Genomic DNA, 22,642 nt, shown 5'->3' on the forward strand with positions numbered 1-22,642 from the left:
CCCCCCCCGGTGTCTCACTCCCTCACACCCTTGGAGTCTCTCTCCCTCTCGCCCTCACCCCCTTGGAGTCTCTCTCCCTCTCGCCCTCCCCTCTGGTGTCTCTCTCCCTCTCGCCCTCCCCCCTGGTGTCTCTCTCCCTCTCGCCCTCCCCCCTGGTGTCTCTCTCCCGCTCGCCCTCCCCCCTGGTGTCTCTCTCCCGCTCGCCCACCCCCCTGGTGTCTCTCTCCCGCTCGCCCTCCCCCCTGGTGTCTCTCTCCCGCTCGCCCTCCCCCCTGGTGTCTCTCTCCCGCTCGCCCTCCCCCCTGGTGTCTCTCTTCCGCTCGCCCTCCCCCCTGGTGTCTCTCTTCCGCTCGCCCTCGCCCCTGGTGTCTCTCTTCCGCTCGCCCTCCCCCCTGGTGTCTCTCTCCCTCTCGCCCTCCCCCCGGTGTCTCTCTCCCTCTCGCCCTCCCCCCTGGTGTCTCTCTCCCTCTCGCCCTCCCCCCTGGTGTCTCTCTCCCTCTCGCCCTCAACCCGGTGTCTCTCTCCCTCTCGCCCTCCCCCCGGTGTCTCTCTCCCTCACACCCTTGGAGTCTCTCTCCCTCTCGCCCTCACCCCCTTGCAGTCTCTCTCCCTCTCGCCCTCCCCTCTGGTGTCTCTCTCCCTCTCGCCCTCCCCCCTGGTGTCTCTCTCCCTCTCGCCCTCCCCCCTGGTGTCTCTCTCCCTCTCGCCCTCCCCCCTGGTGTCTCTCTCCCGCTCGCCCTCCCCCCTGGTGTCTCTCTCCCGCTCGCCCTCCCCCCTGGTGTCTCTCTCCCGCTCGCCCTCCCCCCTGGTGTCTCTCTCCCGCTCGCCCTCCCCCCTGGTGTCTCTCTCCCTCTCGCCCTCCCCCCTGGTGTCTCTCTCCCGCTCGCCCTCCCCCCTGGTGTCTCTCTCCCGCTCGCCCTCCCCCCTGGTGTCTCTCTCCCGCTCGCCCTCCCCCCTGGTCTCTCTCTCGCGCTCTCCCCCCGGGCCTCTCTCGCTCGCTCTCCCCCCGGGCCTCTCTCGCTCGCTCTCCCCCCGGGCCTCTCTCGCTCGCTCTCCCCCCGGGCCTCTCTCGCTCGCTCTCCCCCCGGGCCTCTCTCTCTCGCTCTCCCCCCGGGCCTCTCTCTCGCGCTCTCCCCCCGGGCCTCTCTCTCGCGCTCTCCCCCCGGGCCTCTCTCTCGCGCTCTCCCCCAGGGACTCTCTCTCGCGCTCTCCCCCCGGGACTCTCTCTCGCGCTCTCCCCCCGGGCCTCTCTCTCGCGCTCTCCCCCCGGGCCTCTCTCTCGCGCTCTCCCCCCGGGCCTCTCTCTCGCGCTCTCCCCCCGGGCCTCTCTCTCGCGCTTCTCCCCCGGGCCTCTCTCTCGCGCTCTCCCCCCCGGGCCTCTCCCTCGCGCTCTCCCCCCGGCCTCTCTCTCGCGCTCTCCCCCCGGGCCTCTCTCTCGCGCTCTCCCCCCGGGCCTCTCTCTCGCGCTCTCCCCCCGGGCCTCTCTCTCGCGCTCTCCCCCCGGGCCTCTCTCTCGCGCTCTCCCCCGGGCCTCTCTCTCGCGCTCTCCCCCCGGGCCTCTCTCTCGCGCTCTCCCCCCGGACCTCTCTCTCGCGCTCTCCCCCCGGGCCTCTCTCTCGCGCTCTCCCCCCGGGCCTCTCTCTCGCGCTCTCGCTCTCCCCTCGGTGTCTCTCTCTCTCGCTCTCGCTCTCCCCCCTGGTGTCTCTCTCTCTCGCTCTCGCTCTCCCCCCTGGTGTCTCTCTCTCTCGCTCTCCCCCCTGGTGTCTCTCTCTCTCGCTCTCGCTCTCCCCACTGGTGTCTCTCTCTCTCGCTCTCGCTCTCCCCCCTGGTGTCTCTCTCTCTCGCTCTCGCTCTCCCCCCGGTGTCTCTCTCTCCCGCTCTCGCTCTCCCCCCGGTGTCTCTCTCTCTCGCTCTCGCTCTCCCCCCGGTGTCTCTCTCTCTCGCTCTCGCTCTCCCCCCGGTGTCTCTCTCTCTCGCTCTCGCTCTCCCCCCTGGTGTCTCTCCCTCTCTCTCGCTCTCCCCCCTGGTGTCTCTCCCTCTCTCTCGCTCTCCCCCCTGGTGTCTCTCCCTCTCACCCCTTGTGACTCTCCCTCTCCCCCCTGGTGTCTCTCCCTCTCTCTCGCCCTCTCCCCCTGGTGTCTCTCCCTCTCTCTCGCTCTCCCCCTGGTGTTCTCTCCCTCTCTCTCGCTCTCCCCTGGTGTCTCTCCCTCTCTCTCGCTCTCCCCCTGGTGTCTGTCACTCTCTCTCGCTCTTCCCCTGGTGTCTCTTCCCTCTCTATCGCTCTCCCTCCTGGTGTCTCTCCCTCTCTCTCGCTCTGCCCCCTGGTTGTCTCTCCCTTCTCCCCCCCGTTGCTCTTCCGCTATCCCCCCGGTGTCTCTCTCTCGCTCTCCCCCCGGGAGTGTCTCTCTCTCCTCTCCCCCCGGTGTCTCTCTTCTCTCGCTCTCCCCCCGGGCGTCTCTCTCTCTCGCTCTCCCACCGGGTCTCTCTCTCTCGCGCTCCCCCGGGTCTCTCTCTCTCGCTCTCCCCCCGGGTCTATCTCTCTCGCTCTCCACCCGGGGTCTTTCTCTCTCCCGCTCTCACCCCGGGTCTCTCTCTCTCGCTCTCCCCCCGGAGTCTCTCTCTCTCGCTCTCCCCCCGGGAGGGTCTCCCTCTCGCTCTCCCCCCGGGTCTCTCTCTCTCGCTCTCCCCCCGGGTCTCTCTCTCTCGCTCTCCCCCGGGTCTCTCTCTCTCGCTCTCCCCCCGGGTCTCTCTCTCTCGCTCTCCCCCCGGGTCTCTCTCTCTCGCTCTCCCCCCGGGTCTCTCTCTCTCGCTCTCCCCCCGGGTCTCTCTCTCTCGCTCTCCCCCCGGGTCTCTCTCTCTCGCTCTCCCCCCGGGTCTCTCTCTCTCGCTCTCCCCCCCGGGTCTCTCTCTCTCGCTCTCCCCCCGGGTCTCTCTCTCTCGCTCTCCCCCCGGGTCTCTCTCTCTCGCTCTCCCCCGGGTCTCTCTCTCTCGCTCTCCCCCGGGTCTCTCTCTCTCGCTCTCCCCCCGGGTCTCTCTCTCTCGCTCTCCCCCCGGGTCTCTCTCTCTCGCTCTCCCCCCGGGTCTCTCTCTCTCGCTCTCCCCCCGGGTCTCTCTCTCTCGCTCTCCCCCCGGGTCTCTCTCTCTCGCTCTCCCCCCGGGTCTCTCTCTCTCGCTCTCCCCCCGGGTCTCTCTCTCTCGCTCTCCCCCCGGGTCTCTCTCTCTCGCTCTCCCCCCGGGTCTCTCTCTCTCGCTCTCCCCCCGGGTCTCTCTCTCTCGCTCTCCCCCCGGGTCTCTCTCTCTCGCTCTCCCCCCGGGTCTCTCTCTCTCGCTCTCCCCCCGGGTCTCTCTCTCTCGCTCTCCCCCCGGGTCTCTCTCTCTCGCTCTCCCCCCGGGTCTCTCTCTCTCGCTCTCCCCCCGGGTCTCTCTCTCTCGCTCTCCCCCCGGGTCTCTCTCTCTCGCTCTCCCCCCGGGTCTCTCTCTCTCGCTCTCCCCCCGGGTCTCTCTCTCTCGCTCTCCCCCCGGGTCTCTCTCTCTCGCTCTCCCCCCGGGTCTCTCTCTCTCGCTCTCCCCCCGGGTCTCTCTCTCTCGCTCTCCCCCCGGGTCTCTCTCTCTCGCTCTCCCCCCGGGTCTCTCTCTCTCGCTCTCCCCCCGGGTCTCTCTCTCTCGCTCTCCCCCCGGGTCTCTCTCTCTCGCTCTCCCCCCGGGTCTCTCTCTCTCGCTCTCCCCCCTGGTGTCTCTCTCGCTCTCCCCCCTGGTGTCTCTCTCGCTCTCCCCCCTGGTGTCTCTCTCGCTCTCCCCCCTGGTGTCTCTCTCGCTCTCCCCCCTGGTGTCTCTCTCGCTCTCCCCCCTGGTGTCTCTCTCGCTCTCCCCCCTGGTGTCTCTCTCGCTCTCCCCCCTGGTGTCTCTCTCGCTCTCCCCCCTGGTGTCTCTCTCGCTCTCCCCCCTGGTGTCTCTCTCGCTCTCCCCCCTGGTGTCTCTCTCGCTCTCCCCCCTGGTGTCTCTCTCGCTCTCCCCCCTGGAGTCTCTCTCGTTCTCCCCCCTGGTGTCCCTCTCGTTCTCCCCCCTGGTGTCTCTCTCGTTCTCCCCCCTGGTGTCTCTCTCGCTCTCCCCCCTGATGTCTCTCTCGCTCTCCCCCCTGGTGTCTCTCTCGCTCTCCCCCCTGGTGTCTCTCTCGCTCTCCCCTCTGGTGTCTCTCTCACTCTCCCCTCTGGTGTCTCTCTCGCTCTCCCCTCTAGTGTCTCTCTCGCTCTCACACCTGGTGTGTCCCTCGCGCTCGCTCTCCCCCCTGCTCTCTCTCTCTCTCTCGTTCTCCCACTGGCGTCTGTCTCTCTCTCGATCTCCTCCATGGTGTCTCTCTCCCTCTCGCTCTCTCCCCTGGCGTCTCCCTTTCTCTCGCTCGGTCTTGCCCATGGTATTTCTCTCACTCTCTGTCGCTCGGTCTCCCCCCTGGAGTCTCTCTCTCTCGCTCTCCCCCCGGTGTCTCTCTCTCTCTCTCTCGCTCGGTCTCCCCCCTGGAGTCTCTCTCTCTCGCTCTAGCCCCTGGAGTCTCTCTCTCTCTTTCGCTCTCCCCCCTGGAGTCCCTCTCTCTCGCCCCTGGAGACTCTCTCTCTCTCTCGCTCTCGCTCTCGCTCGCTCTCCACCCTGCTGTCTCTCTCTCGCTCGCTCTCCCCCCTGGTGTCTCTCTCTCGTTCGCTCTCCCCCCTGCTGTCTCTCTCTCGCTCGCTCTCCCCCCTGCTGTCTCTCTCTCGCTCGCTCTCCCCCCTGCTGTCTCTCTCTCGCTCGCTCTCCCCCCTGCTGTCTCTCGCTCGCTCTCCCCCCTGCTGTCTCTCGCTCGCTCGCTCTCCCCCCTGCTGTCTCTCGCTCGCTCGCTCTCCCCCCTGGTGCCTCTCTCTCGCTCGCTCTCCCCCCTGGTGCCTCTCTCTCGCTCGCTCTCCCCCCTGGTGCCTCTCTCTCGCTCGCTCTCCCCCCTGCTGTCTCTCTCTCGCTCGCTCTCCCCCCTGCTGTCTCTCTCTCGCTCGCTCTCCCCCCTGCTGTCTCTCTCTCGCTCGCTCTCCCCCCCTGGTGTCTCTCTCTCGCTCGCTCTCCCCCCTGCTGTCTCTCTCTCGCTCGCTCTCCACCCTGCTGTCTCTCTCTCGCTCGCTCTCCACCCTGCTGTCTCTCTCTCGCTCGCTCTCCCCCCTGCTGTCTCTCTCTCGCTCGCTCTCCCCCCTGCTGTCTCTCGCTCGCTCGCTCTCCCCCCTGCTGTCTCTCTCTCGCTCGCTCTCCCCCCTGCTGTCTCTCTCTCGCTCGCTCTCCCCCCTGCTGTCTCTCTCTCGCTCGCTCTCCCCCCTGCTGTCTCTCTCTCGCTCGCTCTCCCCCCTGCTGTCTCTCTCTCGCTCGCTCTCCCCCCTGCTGTCTCTCTCTCGCTCGCTCTCCCCCCTGCTGTCTCTCTCTCGCTCGCTCTCCCCCCTGGTGTCTCTCGCTCGCTCTCCCCCCTGCTGTCTCTCTCTCGCTCGCTCTCCCCCCTGCTGTCTCTCGCTCGCTCGCTCTCCCCCCTGCTGTCTCTCTCTCGCTCGCTCTCCCCCCTGCTGTCTCTCTCTCGCTCGCTCTCCCCCCTGCTGTCTCTCTCTCGCTCGCTCTCCCCCCTGCTGTCTCTCTCTCGCTCGCTCTCCCCCCTGCTGTCTCTCTCTCGCTCGCTCTCCCCCCTGCTGTCTCTCTCTCGCTCGCTCTCCCCCTGCTGTCTCTCTCTCGCTCGCTCTCCCCCCTGCTGTCTCTCTCTCGCTCGCTCTCCCCCCTGCTGTCTCTCTCTCGCTCGCTCTCCCCCCTGCTGTCTCTCTCTCGCTCGCTCTCCCCCCTGCTGTCTCTCTCTCGCTCGCTCTCCCCCCTGCTGTCTCTCTCTCGCTCGCTCTCCCCCCTGCTGTCTCTCTCTCGCTCGCTCTCCCCCCTGCTGTCTCTCTCTCGCTCGCTCTCCCCCCTGCTGTCTCTCTCTCGCTCGCTCTCCCCCCTGCTGTCTCTCTCTCGCTCGCTCTCCCCCCTGCTGTCTCTCTCTCGCTCGCTCTCCCCCCTGCTGTCTCTCTCTCGCTCGCTCTCCCCCCTGCTGTCTCTCTCTCGCTCGCTCTCCCCCCTGCTGTCTCTCTCTCGCTCGCTCTCCCCCCTGCTGTCTCTCTCTCGCTCGCTCTCCCCCCTGCTGTCTCTCTCTCGCTCGCTCTCCCCCCTGCTGTCTCTCTTTCGCTCGCTCTCCCCCCTGCTGTCTCTCTCTCGCTCGCTCTCCCCCCTGCTGTCTCTCTCTCGCTCGCTTTCCCCACTGCTGTCTCTCTCGCGCTCGCTCTCCCCCTGCTGTCTCTCTCGGGCTCGCTCTCCTCCCCTGCTGTCTCTCTCTCGCTCGCTCTCCCCCCTGCTGTCTCTCACTCGCTCGCTCTCCCCCCTGCTGTCTCTCTCTCGCTCGCTCTCCCCCCTGCTGTCTCTCTCTCGCTCGCTCTCCCCCCTGCTGTCTCTCTCTCGCTCGCTCTCCCCCCTGCTGTCTCTCTCTCACTCGCTCTCCCCCCTGGTGTCTCTCTCTCGCTCTCCCCCCCGGTGTCTCTCTCTCTCTCGCTCTCCCCCCTGGTGTCTCTCTCTCTCTCCCCCCCAGTGTGTCTCTCTCTCTCTCGCTCTCCCCCCAGGTGTCTCTCTCTCGCCCTCCCCCCCGGTGTCTCTCTCTCTCTCGCCCACCCCCCCGGTGTCTCTCTCTCTCTCGCCCTCCCCCCCGGTGTCTCTCTCTCGCCCTCCCCCCCGGTGTCTCTCTCTCTCTCGCCCTCCCCCCCCCCGGTGTCTCACTCCCTCACACCCTTGGAGTATCTCTCCCTCTCGCCCTCCCCCCTGGTGTCTCTCTCCCTCTCGCCCTCCCCCCTGGTGTCTCTCTCCCTCTCGCCCTCCCCCCTGGTGTCTCTCTCCCTCTCGCCCTCCCCCCTGGTGTCTCTCTCCCGCTCGCCCTCCCCCCTGGTGTCTCTCTCCCGCTCGCCCTCCCCCCTGGTGTCTCTCTCCCGCTCGCCCTCCCCCCTGGTGTCTCTCTCCCGCTCGCCCTCCCCCCTGGTGTCTCTCTCCCGCTCGCCCTCCCCCCTGGTGTCTCTCTCCCGCTCGCCCTCCCCCCTGGTGTCTCTCTCCCGCTCGCCCTCCCCCCTGGTGTCTCTCTCCCGCTCGCCCTCCCCCCTGGTGTCTCTCTCCCGCTCGCCCTCCCCCCTGGTGTCTCTCTCCCGCTCGCCCTCCCCCCTGGTGTCTCTCTCCCGCTCGCCCTCCCCCCTGGTGTCTCTCTCCCGCTCGCCCTCCCCCCTGGTGTCTCTCTCCCTCTCGCCCTCCCACCTGGTGTCTCTCTCCCGCTCGCCCTCCCCCCGGTGTCTCTCTCACGCTCGCCCTCCCCCCTGGTCTCTCTCTCCCGCTCGCCCTCCCCCCTGGTCTCTCTCTCCCGCTCGCCCTCCCCCCTGGTCTCTCTCTCCCGCTGGCCCTGCCCCCTGGCCTCTCTCTCTCGCTCTCCCCCCGGGCCTCTCTCGCTCGCTCTCCCCCCGGGCCTCTCTCGCTCGCTCTCCCCCCGGGCCTCTCTCGCTCGCTCTCCCCCCGGGCCTCTCTCGCGCGCTCTCCCCCCGGGCCTCTCTCGCGCGCTCTCCCCCCGGGCCTCTCTCGCGCGCTCTCCCCCCGGGTCTCTCTCTCTCGCTCTCCCCTCGGGTCTCTCTCTCTCGCTCTCCCCTCGGGTCTCTCTCTCTCGCTCTCCCCTCGGGTCTCTCTCTCTCGCTCTCCCCTCGGGTCTCTCTCTCTCGCTCTCCCCTCGGGTCTCTCTCTCTCGCTCTCCCCTCGGGTCTCTCTCTCTCGCTCTCCCCTCGGGTCTCTCTCTCTCGCTCTCGCTCTCCCCCCGGTGTCTCTCTCTCTCGCTCTCGCTCTCCCCCCTGGTCTCTCTCTCGCTCTCGCTCTCCCCCCTGGTGTCTCTCTCGCTCTCGCTCTCCCCCCTGGTGTCTCTCTCTCTCGCTCTCGCTCTCCCCCCTGGTGTCTCTCTCTCTCGCTCTCGCTCTCCCCCCGTTGTCTCTCGCTCTCGCTCTCGCTCTCCCCCCTGGTGTCTCTCTCTCTCGCTTTCCCCCCTGGTGTCTCTCTCTCTCTCGCTCTCCCCCCTGGTGTCTCTCTCTCTCGCTCTCGCTCTCCCCCCTGGTGTCTCTCTCTCTCGCTCTCGCTCTCCCCCCTGGTGACTCTCTCTCTCGCTCTCGCTCTCCCCCCTGGTGTCTCTCGCTCGCTCTCCCCCCTGGTGACTCTCCCTCTCTCTCGCTCTCCCCCCTGGTGTCTCTCCCTCTCTCTCGCTCTCCCCCCTGGTGTCTCTCCCTCTCTCTCGCTCTCCCCCCTGGTGTCTCTCCCTCTCTCTCGCTCTCCCCCCTGGTGTCTCTCCCTCTCTCTCGCTCTCCCCCCTGGTGTCTCTCCCTCTCTCTCGCTCTCCCCCCTGGTGTCTCTCCCTCTCTCTCGCTCTCCCCCCTGGTGTCTCTCCCTCTCTCTCGCTCTCCCCCCTGGTGTCTCTCCCTCTCTCTCGCTCTCCCCCCTGGTGTCTCTCCCTCTCTCTCGCTCTCCCCCCTGGTGTCTCTCCCTCTCTCTCGCTCTCCCCCCTGGTGTCTCTCCCTCTCTCTCGCTCTCCCCGCTGGTGTCTCTCCCTCTCTCTCGCTCTCCCCCCTGGTGTCTCTCCCTCTCTCTCGCTCTCCCCCCTGGTGTCTCTCCCTCTCTCTCGCTCTCCCCCCTGGTGTCTCTCCCTCTCTCTCGCTCTGCCCCCTGGTGTCTCTCCCTCTCTCTCGCTCTGCCCCCTGGTGTCTCTCCCTCTCTCTCGCTCTGCCCCCTGGTGTCTCTCCCTCTCTCTCGCTCTGCCCCCTGGTGTCTCTCTCGCTCTGCCCCCTGGTGTCTCTCTCGCTCTGCCCCCTGGTGTCTCTCTCGCTCTGCCCCCTGGTGTCTCTCTCGCTCTGCCCCCTGGTGTCTCTCTCGCTCTGCCCCCTGGTGTCTCTCTCGCTCTGCCCCCTGGTGTCTCTCTCGCTCTGCCCCCTGGTGTCTCTCTCGCTCTCCCCCTGGTGTCTCTCTCGCTCTCCCCCCTGGTGTCTCTCTCGCTCTCCCCCCCTGGTGTCTCTCTCGCTCTCCCCCCTGGTGTCTCTCTCGCTCTCCCCCCCTGGTGTCTCTCTCGCTCTCCCCCCTGGTGTCTCTCTCGCTCTCCCCCCTGGTGTCTCTCTCGCTCTCCCCCCTGGTGTCTCTCTCGCTCTCCCCCCTGGTGTCTCTCTCGCTCTCCCCCCTGGTGTCTCTCTCGCTCTCCCCCCTGGTGTCTCTCTCGCTCTCCCCCCTGGTGTCTCTCTCGCTCTCCCCCCTGGTGTCTCTCTCGCTCTCCCCCCTGGTGTCTCTCTCGCTCTCCCCCCTGGTGTCTCTCTCGCTCTCCCCCCTGGTGTCTCTCTCGCTCTCCCCCCTGGTGTCTCTCTCGCTCTCCCCCCTGGTGTCTCTCTCGCTCTCCCCCCTGGTGTCTCTCTCGCTCTCCCCCCTGGTGTCTCTCTCGCTCTCCCCCCTGGTGTCTCTCTCGCTCTCCCCCCTGGTGTCTCTCTCGCTCTCCCCCCTGGTGTCTCTCTCGCTCTCCCCCCTGGTGTCTCTCTCGCTCTGCCCCCTGGTGTCTCTCTCGCTCTCCCCCCTGGTGTCTCTCTCGCTCTCCCCCCCGGTGTCTCTCTCGCTCTCCCCCCCGGTGTCTCTCTCGCTCTCCCCCCTGGTGTCTCTCTCGCTCTCCCCCCTGGTGTGTCTCTCTCTCGCTTGCTCTCCCCCCTGGTCTCTCTCTCTCGCTCTCCCCCCGGGTCTCTCTCTCTCGCTCTCCCCCCGGGTCTCTCTCTCTCGCTCTCCCCCCGGGTCTCTCTCTCTCGCTCTCCCCCCGGGTCTCTCTCTCTCGCTCTCCCCCCGGGTCTCTCTCTCTCGCTCTCCCCCCGGGTCTCTCTCTCTCGCTCTCCCCCCGGGTCTCTCTCTCTCGCTCTCCCCCCGGGTCTCTCTCTCTCGCTCTCCCCCCGGGTCTCTCTCTCTCGCTCTCCCCCCGGGTCTCTCTCTCTCGCTCTCCCCCCGGGTCTCTCTCTCTCGCTCTCCCCCCGGGTCTCTCTCTCTCGCTCTCCCCCCGGGTCTCTCTCTCTCGCTCTCCCCCCGGGTCTCTCTCTCTCGCTCTCCCCCCGGGTCTCTCTCTCTCGCTCTCCCCCCGGGTCTCTCTCTCTCGCTCTCCCCCCGGGTCTCTCTCTCTCGCTCTCCCCCCGGGTCTCTCTCTCTCGCTCTCCCCCCGGGTCTCTCTCTCTCGCTCTCCCCCCGGGTCTCTCTCTCTCGCTCTCCCCCCGGGTCTCTCTCTCTCGCTCTCCCCCCGGGTCTCTCTCTCTCGCTCTCCCCCCGGGTCTCTCTCTCTCGCTCTCCCCCCGGGTCTCTCTCTCTCGCTCTCCCCCCGGGTCTCTCTCTCTCGCTCTCCCCCCGGGTCTCTCTCTCTCGCTCTCCCCCCGGGTCTCTCTCTCTCGCTCTCCCCCCGGGTCTCTCTCTCTCGCTCTCCCCCCGGGTCTCTCTCTCTCGCTCTCCCCCCGGGTCTCTCTCTCTCGCTCTCCCCCCGGGTCTCTCTCTCTCGCTCTCCCCCCGGGTCTCTCTCTCTCGCTCTCCCCCCGGGTCTCTCTCTCTCGCTCTCCCCCCGGGTCTCTCTCTCTCGCTCTCCCCCCGGGTCTCTCTCTCTCGCTCTCCCCCCGGGTCTCTCTCTCTCGCTCTCCCCCCGGGTCTCTCTCTCTCGCTCTCCCCCCGGGTCTCTCTCTCTCGCTCTCCCCCCGGGTCTCTCTCTCTCGCTCTCCCCCCGGGTCTCTCTCTCTCGCTCTCCCCCCGGGTCTCTCTCTCTCGCTCTCCCCCCGGGTCTCTCTCTCTCGCTCTCCCCCCGGGTCTCTCTCTCTCGCTCTCCCCCCGGGTCTCTCTCTCTCGCTCTCCCCCCGGGTCTCTCTCTCTCGCTCTCCCCCCGGGTCTCTCTCTCTCGCTCTCCCCCGGGTCTCTCTCTCTCGCTCTCCCCCGGGTCTCTCTCTCTCGCTCTCCCCCGGGTCTCTCTCTCTCGCTCTGCCCCCTGGTGTCTCTCTCGCTCTCCCCCCTGGTGTCTCTCTCGCTCTCCCCCCTGATGTCTCTCTCGCTCTCCCCCCTGATGTCTCTCTCGCTCTCCCCCCTGATGTCTCTCTCGCTCTCCCCCCTGATGTCTCTCTCGCTCTCCCCCCTGATGTCTCTCTCGCTCTCCCCCCTGGTGTCTCTCTCGCTCTCCCCCCTGGTGTCTCTCTCGCTCTCCCCTCTGGTGTCTCTCTCGCTCTCCCCTCTGGTGTCTCTCTCGCTCTCCCCTCTGGTGTCTCTCTCGCTCTCCCCTCTGGTGACTCTCTCGCTCTCCCCTCTGGTGTCTCTCTCGCTCTCCCCTCTGGTGTCTCTCTCGCTCTCCCCTCTGGTGTCTCTCTCGCTCTCCCCTCTGGTGTCTCTCTCGCTCTCCCCTCTAGTGTCTCTCTCGCTCTCCCCTCTAGTGTCTCTCTCGCTCTCACACCTGGTGTGTCCCTCGTGCTCGCTCTCCCCCCTGCTCTCTCTCTCTCTCTCTCTCGTTCTCCCACTGGCGTCTGTCTCTCTCTCGCTCGCTCTCCCCCCTGCTGTCTCTCTCTCGCTCGCTCTCCCCCCTGCTGTCTCTCTCTCGCTCGCTCTCCCCCCTGCTGTCTCTCTCTCGCTCGCTCTCCCCCCTGCTGTCTCTCTCTCGCTCGCTCTCCCCCCTGCTGTCTCTCTCTCGCTCGCTCTCCCCCCTGCTCGTCTCTCTCTCGCTCGCTCTCCCCCCCTGCTGTCTCTCTCTCGCTCGCTCTCCCCCCCTGCTGTCTCTCTCTCGCTCGCTCTCCCCCCTGCTGTCTCTCTCTCGCTCGCTCTCCCCCCTGCTGTCTCTCTCTCGCTCGCTCTCCCCCCTGCTGTCTCTCTCTCGCTCGCTCTGCCCCTGCTGTCTCTCTCTCGCTCGCTCTGCCCCCTGCTGTCTCTCTCTCGCTCGCTCTCCCCCCTGCTGTCTCTCTCTCGCTCGCTCTCCCCCCTGCTGTCTCTCTCTCGCTCGCTCTCCCCCCTGCTGTCTCTCTCTCGCTCGCTCTCCCCCCTGCTGTCTCTCTCTCGCTCGCTCTCCCCCCTGCTGTCTCTCTCTCGCTCGCTCTCCCCCCTGCTGTCTCTCTCTCGCTCGCTCTCCCCCCTGCTGTCTCTCTCTCGCTCGCTCTCCCCCCTGCTGTCTCTCTCTCGCTCGCTCTCCCCCCTGCTGTCTCTCTCTCGCTCGCTCTCCCCCCTGCTGTCTCTCTCTCGCTCGCTCTCCCCCCTGCTGTCTCTCTCTCGCTCGCTCTCCCCCCTGCTGTCTCTCTCTCGCTCGCTCTCCCCCCTGCTGTCTCTCTCTCGCTCGCTCTCCCCCCTGCTGTCTCTCTCTCGCTCGCTCTCCCCCCCTGCTGTCTCTCGCTCGCTCGCTCTCCCCCCTGCTGTCTCTCTCTCGCTCGCTCTCCCCCTGCTGTCTCTCTCTCGCTCGCTCTCCCCCCTGCTGTCTCTCTCTCGCTCGCTCTCCCCCCTGCTGTCTCTCTCTCGCTCGCTCTCCCCCCTGCTGTCTCTCTCTCGCTCGCTCTCCCCCCCTGCTGTCTCTCTCTCGCTCGCTCTCCCCCCCTGCTGTCTCTCTCTCGCTCGCTCTCCCCCTGCTGTCTCTCTCTCGCTCGCTCTCCCCCCTGCTGTCTCTCTCTCGCTCGCTCTCCCCCCTGCTGTCTCTCTCTCGCTCGCTCTCCCCCCTGCTGTCTCTCTCTCGCTCGCTCTCCCCCCTGCTGTCTCTCTCTCGCTCGCTCTCCCCCCTGCTGTCTCTCTCTCGCTCGCTCTCCCCCCTGCTGTCTCTCTCTCGCTCGCTCTCCCCCCTGCTGTCTCTCTCTCGCTCGCTCTCCCCCCTGCTGTCTCTCTCTCGCTCGCTCTCCCCCCTGCTGTCTCTCTCTCGCTCGCTCTCCCCCCTGCTGTCTCTCTCTCGCTCGCTCTCCCCCCTGCTGTCTCTCTCTCGCTCGCTCTCCCCCCTGCTGTCTCTCTCTCGCTCGCTCTCCCCCCTGCTGTCTCTCTCTCGCTCGCTCTCCCCCCTGCTGTCTCTCTCTCGCTCGCTCTCCCCCTGCTGTCTCTCTCTCGCTCGCTCTCCCCCCTGCTGTCTCTCTCTCGCTCGCTCTCCCCCCTGCTGTCTCTCTCTCGCTCGCTCTCCCCCCTGCTGTCTCTCTCTCGCTCGCTCTCCCCCCTGCTGTCTCTCTCTCGCTCGCTCTCCCCCTGCTGTCTCTCTCTCGCTCGCTCTCCCCCCTGCTGTCTCTCTCTCGCTCGCTCTCCCCCCTGCTGTCTCTCTCTCGCTCGCTCTCCCCCCTGCTGTCTCTCTCTCGCTCGCTCTCCCCCCTGCTGTCTCTCTCTCGCTCGCTCTCCCCCCTGCTGTCTCTCTCTCGCTCGCTCTCCCCCCTGCTGTCTCTCTCTCGCTCGCTCTCCCCCCTGCTGTCTCTCTCTCGCTCGCTCTCCCCCCTGCTGTCTCTCTCTCGCTCGCTCTCCCCCCTGCTGTCTCTCTCTCGCTCGCTCTCCCCCCTGCTGTCTCTCTCTCGCTCGCTCTCCCCCCTGCTGTCTCTCTCTCGCTCGCTCTCCCCCCTGCTGTCTCTCTCTCGCTCGCTCTCCCCCCCTGCTGTCTCTGTCTCGCTCGCTCTCCCCCTGCTGTCTCTGTCTCGCTCGCTCTCCCCCCTGCTGTCTCTCACTCGCTCGCTCTCCCCCCTGCTGTCTCTCTCTCGCTCGCTCTCCCCCCTGCTGTCTCTCTCTCGCTCGCTCTCCCCCTGCTGTCTCTCTCTCGCTCGCTCTCCCCCTGCTGTCTCTCTCTCGCTCGCTCTCCCCCCTGCTGTCTCTCTCTCGCTCGCTCTCCCCCCTGCTGTCTCTCTCTCGCTCGCTCTCCCCCCCTGCTGTCTCTCTCTCGCTCGCTCTCCCCCCTGCTGTCTCTCTCTCGCTCGCTCTCCCCCCTGCTGTCTCTCTCTCGCTCGCTCTCCCCCCTGCTGTCTCTCTCTCGCTCGCTCTCCCCCTGCTGTCTCTCTCTCGCTCGCTCTCCCCCCTGCTGTCTTCTCTCGCTCGCTCTCCCCCCTGCTGTCTCTCTCTCTCGCTCGCTCTCCCCCCTGGTGTCTCTCTCTCGCTCGCTCTCCCCCCTGGTGTCTCTCTCTCGCTCGCTCTCCCCCCTGGTGTCTCTCTCTCGCTCGCTCTCCCCCCTGGTGTCTCTCTCTCGCTCGCTCTCCCCCCTGGTGTCTCTCTCTCGCTCGCTCTCCCCCCTGCTGTCTCTCTCGCGCTCGCTCTCCCCCCTGCTGTCTCTCTCGCGCTCGCTCTCCCCCCTGCTGTCTCTCTCTCGCTCGCTCTCCCCCCCTGGTGTCTCTCTCTCGCTCGCTCTCCCCCCTGGTGTCTCTCTCTCGCTCGCTCTCCCCCCCTGGTGTCTCTCTCTCGCTCGCTCTCCCCCCTGGTGTCTCTCTCTCGCTCGCTCTCCCCCCGGAGGGTCTCTCTCTCGCTCGCTCTCCCCCCGGAGGGTCTCTCTCTCGCTCGCTCTCCCCCCCGGAGGGTCTCTCTCTCGCTCGCTCTCCCCCCTGCTGTCTCTCTCTCGCTCGCTCTCCCCCCTGCTGTCTCTCTCTCGCTCGCTCTCCCCCCTGCTGTCTCTCTCTCGCTCGCTCTCCCCCCTGCTGTCTCTCTCTCGCTCACTCTCCCCCCTGCTGTCTCTCTCTCGCTCGCTCTCCCCCCTGCTGTCTCTCTCTCGCTCGCTCTCCCCCCTGCTGTCTCTCTCTCGCTCGCTCTCCCCCCTGCTGTCTCTCTTTTGCTCGCTCTCCCCCCTGCTGTCTCTCTCTCGCTCGCTCTCCCCCCTGCTGTCTCTCTCTCGCTCGCTTTCCCCACTGCTGTCTCTCTCGCGCTCGCTCTCCCCCTGCTGTCTCTCTCGCGCTCGCTCTCCTCCCCTGCTGTCTCTCTCTCGCTCGTTCCCCCCCCTGCTGTCTCTCACTCGCTCGCTCTCCCCCCTGCTGTCTCTCTCTCGCTCGCTCTCCCCCCTGGTGTCTCTCTCTCGCTCGCTCTCCCCCCTGGTGTCTCTCTCTCGCTCGCTCTCCCTCCTGGTGTCTCTCTCTCGCTCGCTCTCCCCCCTGGTGTCTCTCTCTCGCTCTCCCCCCCGGTGTCTCTCTCTCTCTCTATCGCTCTCCCCCCTGGTGTCTCTCTCTCTCTCCCCCCCGGTGTGTCTCTCTCTCTCTCGCTCTCCCCCCAGGTGTCTCTCTCTCGCTCTCCCCCCCGGTGTCTCTCTCTCTCTCGCCCTCCCCCCCGGTGTCTCTCTCTCTCTCGCCCTCCCCCCCGGTGTCTCTCTCTCGCCCTCCCCCCCGGTGTCTCTCTCTCTCTCGCCCTCCCCCCCCCGGTGTCTCACTCCCTCACACCCTTGGAGTATCTCTCCCTCTCGCCCTCACCCCCTTGGAGTCTCTCTCCCTCTCGCCCTCCCCTCTGGTGTCTCTCTCCCTCTCGCCCTCCCCCCTGGTGTCTCTCTCTCGCTCGCTCTCCCCCCTGCTGTCTCTCACTCGCTCGCTCTCCCCCCCTGCAGTCTCTCACTCGCTCGCTCTCCCCCCTGCTGTCTCTCTCTCTCTCGCTCTCCCCCCTGGTGTCTCTCTCTCGCTCGCTCTCCCCCCGCTGTCTCTCTCTCGCTCGCTCTCCCCCCTGGTGTCGCTCTCACTATCTCTCGCTCTCCCCCCGGAGTCTCTCTCTCTCTCTCGCTCGCTCTCCCCCTTGGAGTCTCTCTCTCTCTCTCGCTCTCCCCCCTGGAGTCTCTATCTCGCTCGCTCTCTCCCCTGGAGTTTCTCTCTCTCTCTCGCGCGTGCTCGCCCCCCTGGTGTCTCTCGCTCGCTCTCCCCCCGGTGTCTCCCTCTCGCTCGCTCTCCCCCCTGGTGTCTCCCTCTCGCTCGCTCTCCCCCCTGGTGTCTCCCTCTCGCTCGCTCTCCCCCCTGGTGTCTCCCTCTCGCTCGCTCTCCCCCCTGGTGTCTCTATCTCTCACTCTCTCTCCCCCCTGGTGTCTCTCTCTCTCTCTCTTCCCCACGTTGTGTCTCTCTCTCTCCCCCCTGGAGTCCCTCTCTCTCCCACTCTCCCCCCGGTGTCTCTCTCTCTTTCTCACTTTCCCCCCTAGTGTCTCTCTCTCTCTCACTCTCGCCCCTGTAGTCTCTCTCTCGCTCTCCTCCCTGGAGTCTCTCTCTCTCTCGGTCTCCCCCCTGGAGTCACTCTCTCTCTCGCTCTCCCCCCGTGGAGTGTCTCTCTCTCTCGCTCTCCCCCCTGGTGTCGCTCTCTCTCTCGCTCGCTCTCCCCCCTGGAGTCGCTCTCTCTCGCTCGCTCTCCCCCCTGGAGTCTCTCTCTCTCGCTCGCTCTGTCCCCGGAGTTTCTCTCTCGCTCGCTCTCCCCCCTGGTGTCTCTCTCTCTCGCTCGCTCTCCCCCCGGTGTCTCTCTCTCTCGCTCGCTCTCCCCCCTGGTGTCTCTCTCTCTCGCTCGCTCTCCCCCCTGGTGTCTCTCTCTCTCGCTCTCCCCCCTGGTGTCTCCCTCTCGCTCTCCCTCCTGGTGTCTCCCTCTCGTTCTCCCCCCTGGTGTCTCTATCTCGCTCTCCCCTCTGGTGTCTCTCTCTCGCTCTCCCCCCTGGTGACTCTCTCCCGCTCTCCCCCCTGGTGTCTCTCTCCCGCTCTCCCCCCTGGTGTCTCTCTCCCGCTCTCCCCCCTGGTGTCTCTCTCCCGCTCTCACCCCTGGTGTGTCTCTCACTCTCGCTCTCACCCCTGGTGTCTCTCTCACTCTCGCTCTCACCCCTGGTGTGTCTCTCACTCTCGCTCTCCCCCCTGGTGTCTCTCTCTCGCTCTCCCCCCTGGTGTCCCTCTCTCGCTCTCCCCCCTGGTGTCCCTCTGTCGCTCTCCCCCCTGGTGTCTCTCTCTCGCTCTCCCCACTGGTGTCTCTCTCTCGCTCTCCCCCCCGCTGTCTCCCTCTCGCTCTCACCCCCGCTGTCTCCCTCTCGCTCTCCCCCCCGCTGTCTCCCTCTCGCTCTCCCCCCCGCTGTCTCCCTCTCGCTCTCCCCCCCGCTGTCTCCCTCTCGCTCTCCCCCCCGCTGTCTCCCTCTCGCTCTCCCCCCCGCTGTCTCCCTCTCGCTCTCCCCCCTGCTGTCTCTCTCTCGCTCTCCCCCCTGCTGTCTCTCTCTCGCTCTCCCCCCTGCTGTCTCTCTCTCGCTCTCCCCCCTGCTGTCTCTCTCTCGCTCTCCCCCCTGCTTTCTCTCTCTCGCTCTCCCCCCTGGTGTCTCTCTCTCGCTCTCCCCCCTGGTGTCTCTCTCTCGCTCTCCCCCCTGGTGTCTCTCTCTCGCTCTCCCCCCTGGTGTCTCTCTCTCGCTCTCCCCCCTGGTGTCTCTCTCTCGCTCTCCCCCCTGGTGTCTCTCTCTCGCTCTCCCCCCTGGTGTCTCTCTCTCGCTCTCCCCCCTGGTGTCTCTCTCTCTCTCGCTCTCCCCCCTGGTGTCTCTCTCTCGCTCTCCCCCCTGGTGTATCTCTCTCGCTCTCCCCCCTGGTGTCTCTCTCTCGCTCTCCCCCCTGGTGTCTCTCTCTCTCTCTCTCTCGCTCTCCCCCTGGTGTCTCTCTCTCTCTCTCGCTCTCCCCCCTGGTGTCTCTCTCTCTCTCTCTCGCTCTCCCCCTGGTGTCTCTCTCTCTCTCTCGCTCTCTCCCCTGGTGTCTCTCTCTCTCCCCCCTGGTGTCTCTCTCTCTCCCCCCTGGGGTCTCTCTCTCTCTCGCTCTCCCCCCTGGTGTCTCTCTCTCTCTCACTCTCGCCCCTGTAGTCTCTCTCTCTCTCACTCTCGCCCCTGTAGTCTCTCTCTCGCTCTCCTCCCTGGAGTCTCTCTCTCTCGGTCTCCCCCTGGAGTCACTCTCTCTCTCGCTCTCCCCCCGTGGAGTGTCTCTCTCTCTCGCTCTCCCCCTGGTGTCTCTCTCTCTCTCGCTCGCTCTCCCCCCTGGTGTCGCTCTCTCTCTCGCTCGCTCTCCCCCCGGAGTCTCACTCTCTCGCTCACTCTCCCCCCTGGAGTCTCTCTCTCTCGCTCGCTCTCTCCCCGGAGTTTCTCTCTCGCTCGCTCTCCCCCCTGGTGTCTCTCTCTCTCGCTCGCTCTCCCCCCTGGTGTCTCTCTCTCTCGCTCGCTCTCCCCCCTGGTGTCTCTCTCTCTCGCTCGCTCTCCCCCCTGGTGTCTCTCTCTCTCGCTCGCTCTCCCCCCTGGTGTCTCTCTCTCTCGCTCGCTCTCCCCCCTGGTGTCTCTCTCTCGCTCTCCCCCCTGGTGTCTCCCTCTCGCTCTCCCTCCTGGTGTCTCCCTCTCGCTCTCCCTCCTGGTGTCTCCCTCTCGCTCTCCCCCCTGGTGTCTCCCTCTCGCTCTCCCCCCTGGTGTCTCTCTCCCGCTCTCCCCTCTGGTGTCTCTCTCCCGCTCTCCCCCCTGGTGTCTCTCTCCCGCTCTCCCCCCTGGTGTCTCTCTCCCGCTCTCCCCCCTGGTGTCTCTCTCTCGCTCTCCCCCCTGGTGTCTCTCTCTTGCTCACCCCTGGTGTCTCTCTCTTGCTCACCCCTGGTGTCTCTCTCTTGCTCACCCCTGGTGTCTCTCTCTTGCTCACCCCTGGTGTCTCTCTCCCTCTCCCCCCTGGTGTCTCTCTCTCGCTCGCTCTCCCCCCTGGTGTCTCTCTCTCGCTCGCTCTCCCCCCTGGTGTCTCTCTCTCGCTCGCTCTCCCCCCGCTGTCTCGCTCTCGCTCGCTCCCCCCCTGGTGTCGCTCTCACTATCTCTCGCTCTCCCCCCCGGAGTCTCTCTCTCTCTCGCTCGCTCTCCCCCTTGGAGTCTCTCTCTCTCTCTCGCGCGTGCTCGCCCCCCTGGTGTCTCTCGCTCGCTCTCCCCCCTGGTGTCCCTCTCTCGCTCTCCCCCCTGGTGTCCCTCTCTCGCTCTCCCCCCTGGTGTCTCTCTCTCGCTCTCCCCCCTGGTGTCTCTCTCTCGCTCTCCCCCCTGCTGTCTCTCTCTCGCTCTCCCCCCTGCTGTCTCTCCCTCTCACCCCTGCTGTCTCTCCCTCTCACCCCTGCTGTCTCTCCCTCTCCCCCCTGCTGTCCCTCTCGCTCTCCCCCCTGCTGTCTCTCTCTCGCTCTCCCCCCTGGTGTCTCTCTCTCGCTCTCCCCCCTGGTATCTCTCTCTCGCTCTCCCCCTGGTGTCTCTCTCTCGCTCTCCCCCCTGGTGTCTCTCTCTCTCTCGCTCTCCCCCCTGGTGTCTCTCTCTCGCTCTCCCCCCTGGTGTCTCTCTCTCTCTCTCGCTCTCCCCCCTGGAGTCTCTCTCTCTCTCTCTCGCTCTCCCCCCTGGTGTCTCTCTCTCTCTCTCGCTCTCACCCCTGGTGTCTCTCTCTTGCTCACCCCTGGTGTCTCTCTCTCTCACCCCTGGTGTCTCTCTCTCTCTCCCCCCTGGTGTCTCTCTCTCTCTCGCTCTCCCCCCTGGTGTCTCTCTCTCTCTCACTCTCGCCCCTGTAGTCTCTCTCTCGCTCTCCTCCCTGGAGTCTCTCTCTCTCTCGGTCTCCCCCCTGGAGTCACTCTCTCTCTCGCTCTCCCCCCGTGGAGTGTCTCTCTCTCTTGCTCTCCCCCCTGGTGTCTCTCTCTCTCTCGCTCGCTCTCCCCCCTGGTGTCGCTCTCTCTCTCGCTCGCTCTCCCCCCGGAGTCTCACTCTCTCTCGCTCGCTCTCCCCCCGGAGTCTCACTCTCTCTCGCTCGCTCTCCCCCCTGGAGTCTCTCTCTCTCTCGCTCGCTCTCCCCCCTGGAGTCTCTCTCTCTCGCTCGCTCTCCCCCCTGGAGTCTCTCTCTCTCGCTCGCTCTCTCCCCGGAGTTTCTCTCTCGCTCGCTCTCCCCCCTGGTGTCTCTCTCTCTCGCTCGCTCTCCCCCCTGGTGTCTCTCTCTCTCGCTCGCTCTCCCCCTGGTGTCTCTCTCTCTCGCTCGCTCTCCCCCCTGGTGTCTCTCTCTCGCTCGCTCTCCCCCCTGGTGTCTCTCTCTCTCGCTCGCTCTCCCCCCTGGTGTCTCTCTCTCTCGCTCGCTCTCCCCCCTGGTGTCTCTCTCTCGCTCTCCCCCCTGGTGTCTCCCTCTCGCTCTCCCTCCTGGTGTCTCCTTCTCGCTCTCCCCCCTGGTGTCTCCCTCTCGCTCTCCCCCCTGGTGTCTCCCTCTCGCTCTCCCCCCTGGTGTCTCTCTCTCGCTCTCCCCCCTGGTGTCTCTCTCTCGCTCTCCCCCCTGGTGTCTCTCTCTCGCTCTCCCCCCTGGTGTCTCTCTCTCTCTCTCGCTCTCCCCCCTGGTGTCTCTCTCTCTCTCTCGCTCTCCCCCCTGGTGTCTCTCTCTCGCTCTCCCCCCTGGTGTCTCTCTCTCTCTCTCGCTCTCCCCCCTGGTGTCTCTCTCTCTCTCTCGCTCTCCCCCCTGGTGTCTCTCTCTCTCTCTCGCTCTCCCCCCTGGTGTCTCTCTCTCTCTCTCTCGCTCGCTCTCCCCCCTGGTGTCTCTCTCTCTCTCTCTCTCTCGCTCTCCCCCCTGGTGTCTCTCTCTCTCTCTCTCGCTCTCCCCCCTGGTGTCTCTCTCTCTCTCTCGCTCTCGCTCTCCCCCCTGGTGTCTCTCTCTCTCTCTCGCTCTCCCCCCTGGTGTGTCTCTCTCTCTCTCTCGCTCTCCCCCCTGGTGTCTCTCTCTCTCTCTCGCTCTCCCCCCTGGTGTCTCTCTCTCTCTCGCTCACCCCCTGGTGTCTCTCTCTCTCTCTCGCTCTCCCCCCTGGTGTCTCTCTCTCTCTCTCGCTCTCCCCCCTGGTGTCTCTCTCTCTCTCTCGCTCTCCCCCTGGTGTCTCTCTCTCTCTCTCGCTCTCACCCCTGGTGTGTCTCTAACTCTCGCTCTCACCCCTGGTGTGTCTCTCTCTCTCGCTCTCACACCTGGTGTGTCTCTCTCTCTCTCTCGCTCTCCCCCCTGGTGTCTCTCTCTCTCTCGCTCTCCCCCCTGGTGTCTCTCTCTCGCTCTCCCCCCTGGTGTCTCTCTCTCTCTCTCCCCCCGGTGTCTCTCTCTCTCTCGCTCTCCCCCCGGGTCTCTCTCTCTCTCTCGCTCTCCCCCCTGGTGTCTCTCTCTCTCTCGCTCTCCCCCCTGGTGTCTCTCTCTCGCTCGCTCTCCCCCCTGGTGTCTCTCTCTCTCTCGCTCTCCCCCCTGGTGTCTCTCTCTCTCTCTCGCTCTCCCCCCTGGTGTCTCTCTCTCTCTCGCTCTCCCCCCTGGTGTCTCTCTCTCGCTCTCCCCCCTGGTGTCTCTCTCTCGCTCTCCCCCCTGGTGTCTCTCTCTCTCGCTCTCCCCCCTGGTGTCTCTCTCTCTCGCTCTCCCCCCTGGTGTCTCTCTCTCGCTCACCCCCTTGGTGTCTCTCTCTCTCTCGCTCTCCCCCTTGGTGTCTCTCTCTCTGTTTCTCGCTCTCCCCCCTGGTGTCTCTCTCTCTCTCTCTCTCACCAGACAAAGTCGCTGCTTTTATCTTCATACGAGTTGACCAGGCCGTTGAGAAGAGGCCGTTTTCTTCCGGCTGCCCCAGATCCAGAACCTCTGCCCGGGCCACGGCTGCTACCCGGAGTGGAGGAGGCGGCTGCCGCTCCGCTTCCTGTAACGGCTCCGGGTCCTGGCTGGGGGCTCGGGCTCTGCCGGTTACTCGCCATCATCCCCGGCCAGGCTGACAGCTGGGCTAGGCCGCAGCGCATGCGCACCACGAGCCGGCTCCGACCTGTTGCATACTGGGACTTGCAGGCTGGGCGGAGCCGGGAGCGGGTTGGAGTTAGGGCAAGGGCGGAGTTAGGACTGGGGCTGAGCTTTGGCCGGGGCTGTGGTCGGGCCGGGGCGGAGCTAGGGCCGGGGCGGTGTCAGGCCTGGGGCGGAGTTAGTGCAAGGGCGGAGCTAGGGCTGGGGCGGAGTTAGTGCAAGGGCGGAGGTAGGGCCGGGGCGGAGCTAGGACTGAGGCGGAGTTAGGGCAATGTCGGAGCTAGGATTGGGTCGCTGTTAGGGCAGGGGCGGATTTATGGCCTCGGCGGGGCTAGGACCGGGGCGGAGTTAGGGCCGGGGCGCAGCTAGGGCCGGGGGGCGGAGCTAGGACAGGGGCGGAACTTTTTTCCACATATCCAGGGGCGGGGCCTGTGTGTCCAGGGGGCGGAGCTAGTGTGTCTGGGGTCGGGGGCAGTGTGTCTGGTGGGTGGGGGTAGTGTGTCTTGGCCGATGCCAGTGTTTCTGGTGGGTGGGGCCATTGTGTACAGGGGGTGGGGGCAGTGTGTCTGGGATCAGAGCAGTACCTCTGGGGGCGGTGCCCGTGTGTCTGGGGACGGTGCCAGTGTGTCTGGTGGGTGGGGCCAGTGTCTGCGGGGCGGGGCCAGAGAGTCTGGGGGTGGTGCCAGTGTGTTTGGGAGGTGGGGCTAAGAACTCCATGTTCCCCCAGTTTCTACTACAGAGTCCATTCAGTCCATGTTGTGGTTCTCTCAGGGAGCTATTCAAATAATCGCCTTCCCTTCTCTTTCCCCATTCCCCTGCTTCCTTTCTCTATTTGTCCCCAATTGAATTTGCTTTGACCGTCCTTTCGGTTAGTGCTTTCCAGGTCACACCAACTCGTTGAGTGAGAAACATTT

General features: G+C 66.5%; 1 protein-coding gene across 1 annotated transcript in view; it reads right to left on the minus strand.

Moving 5' to 3' along the window:
- Positions 1–21,765, minus strand: part of LOC121288933 (E3 ubiquitin-protein ligase COP1-like) — a 98,733-nt gene extending 76,968 nt beyond the window's left edge. The window contains exon 1 of the mRNA XM_041207801.1: positions 21,489–21,765. Within this exon, the coding sequence (XP_041063735.1) occupies positions 21,489–21,730 (242 nt within the window). The 5' untranslated portion in view covers positions 21,731–21,765. The remainder of the gene's footprint in view (positions 1–21,488) is intronic.
- Between the last annotated feature and the right edge of the window lie 877 nt (positions 21,766–22,642).

Source organism: Carcharodon carcharias, chromosome 16 (genome assembly GCF_017639515.1).
Source record: "Carcharodon carcharias isolate sCarCar2 chromosome 16, sCarCar2.pri, whole genome shotgun sequence".
Taxonomy (NCBI): domain Eukaryota; kingdom Metazoa; phylum Chordata; class Chondrichthyes; order Lamniformes; family Lamnidae; genus Carcharodon; species Carcharodon carcharias.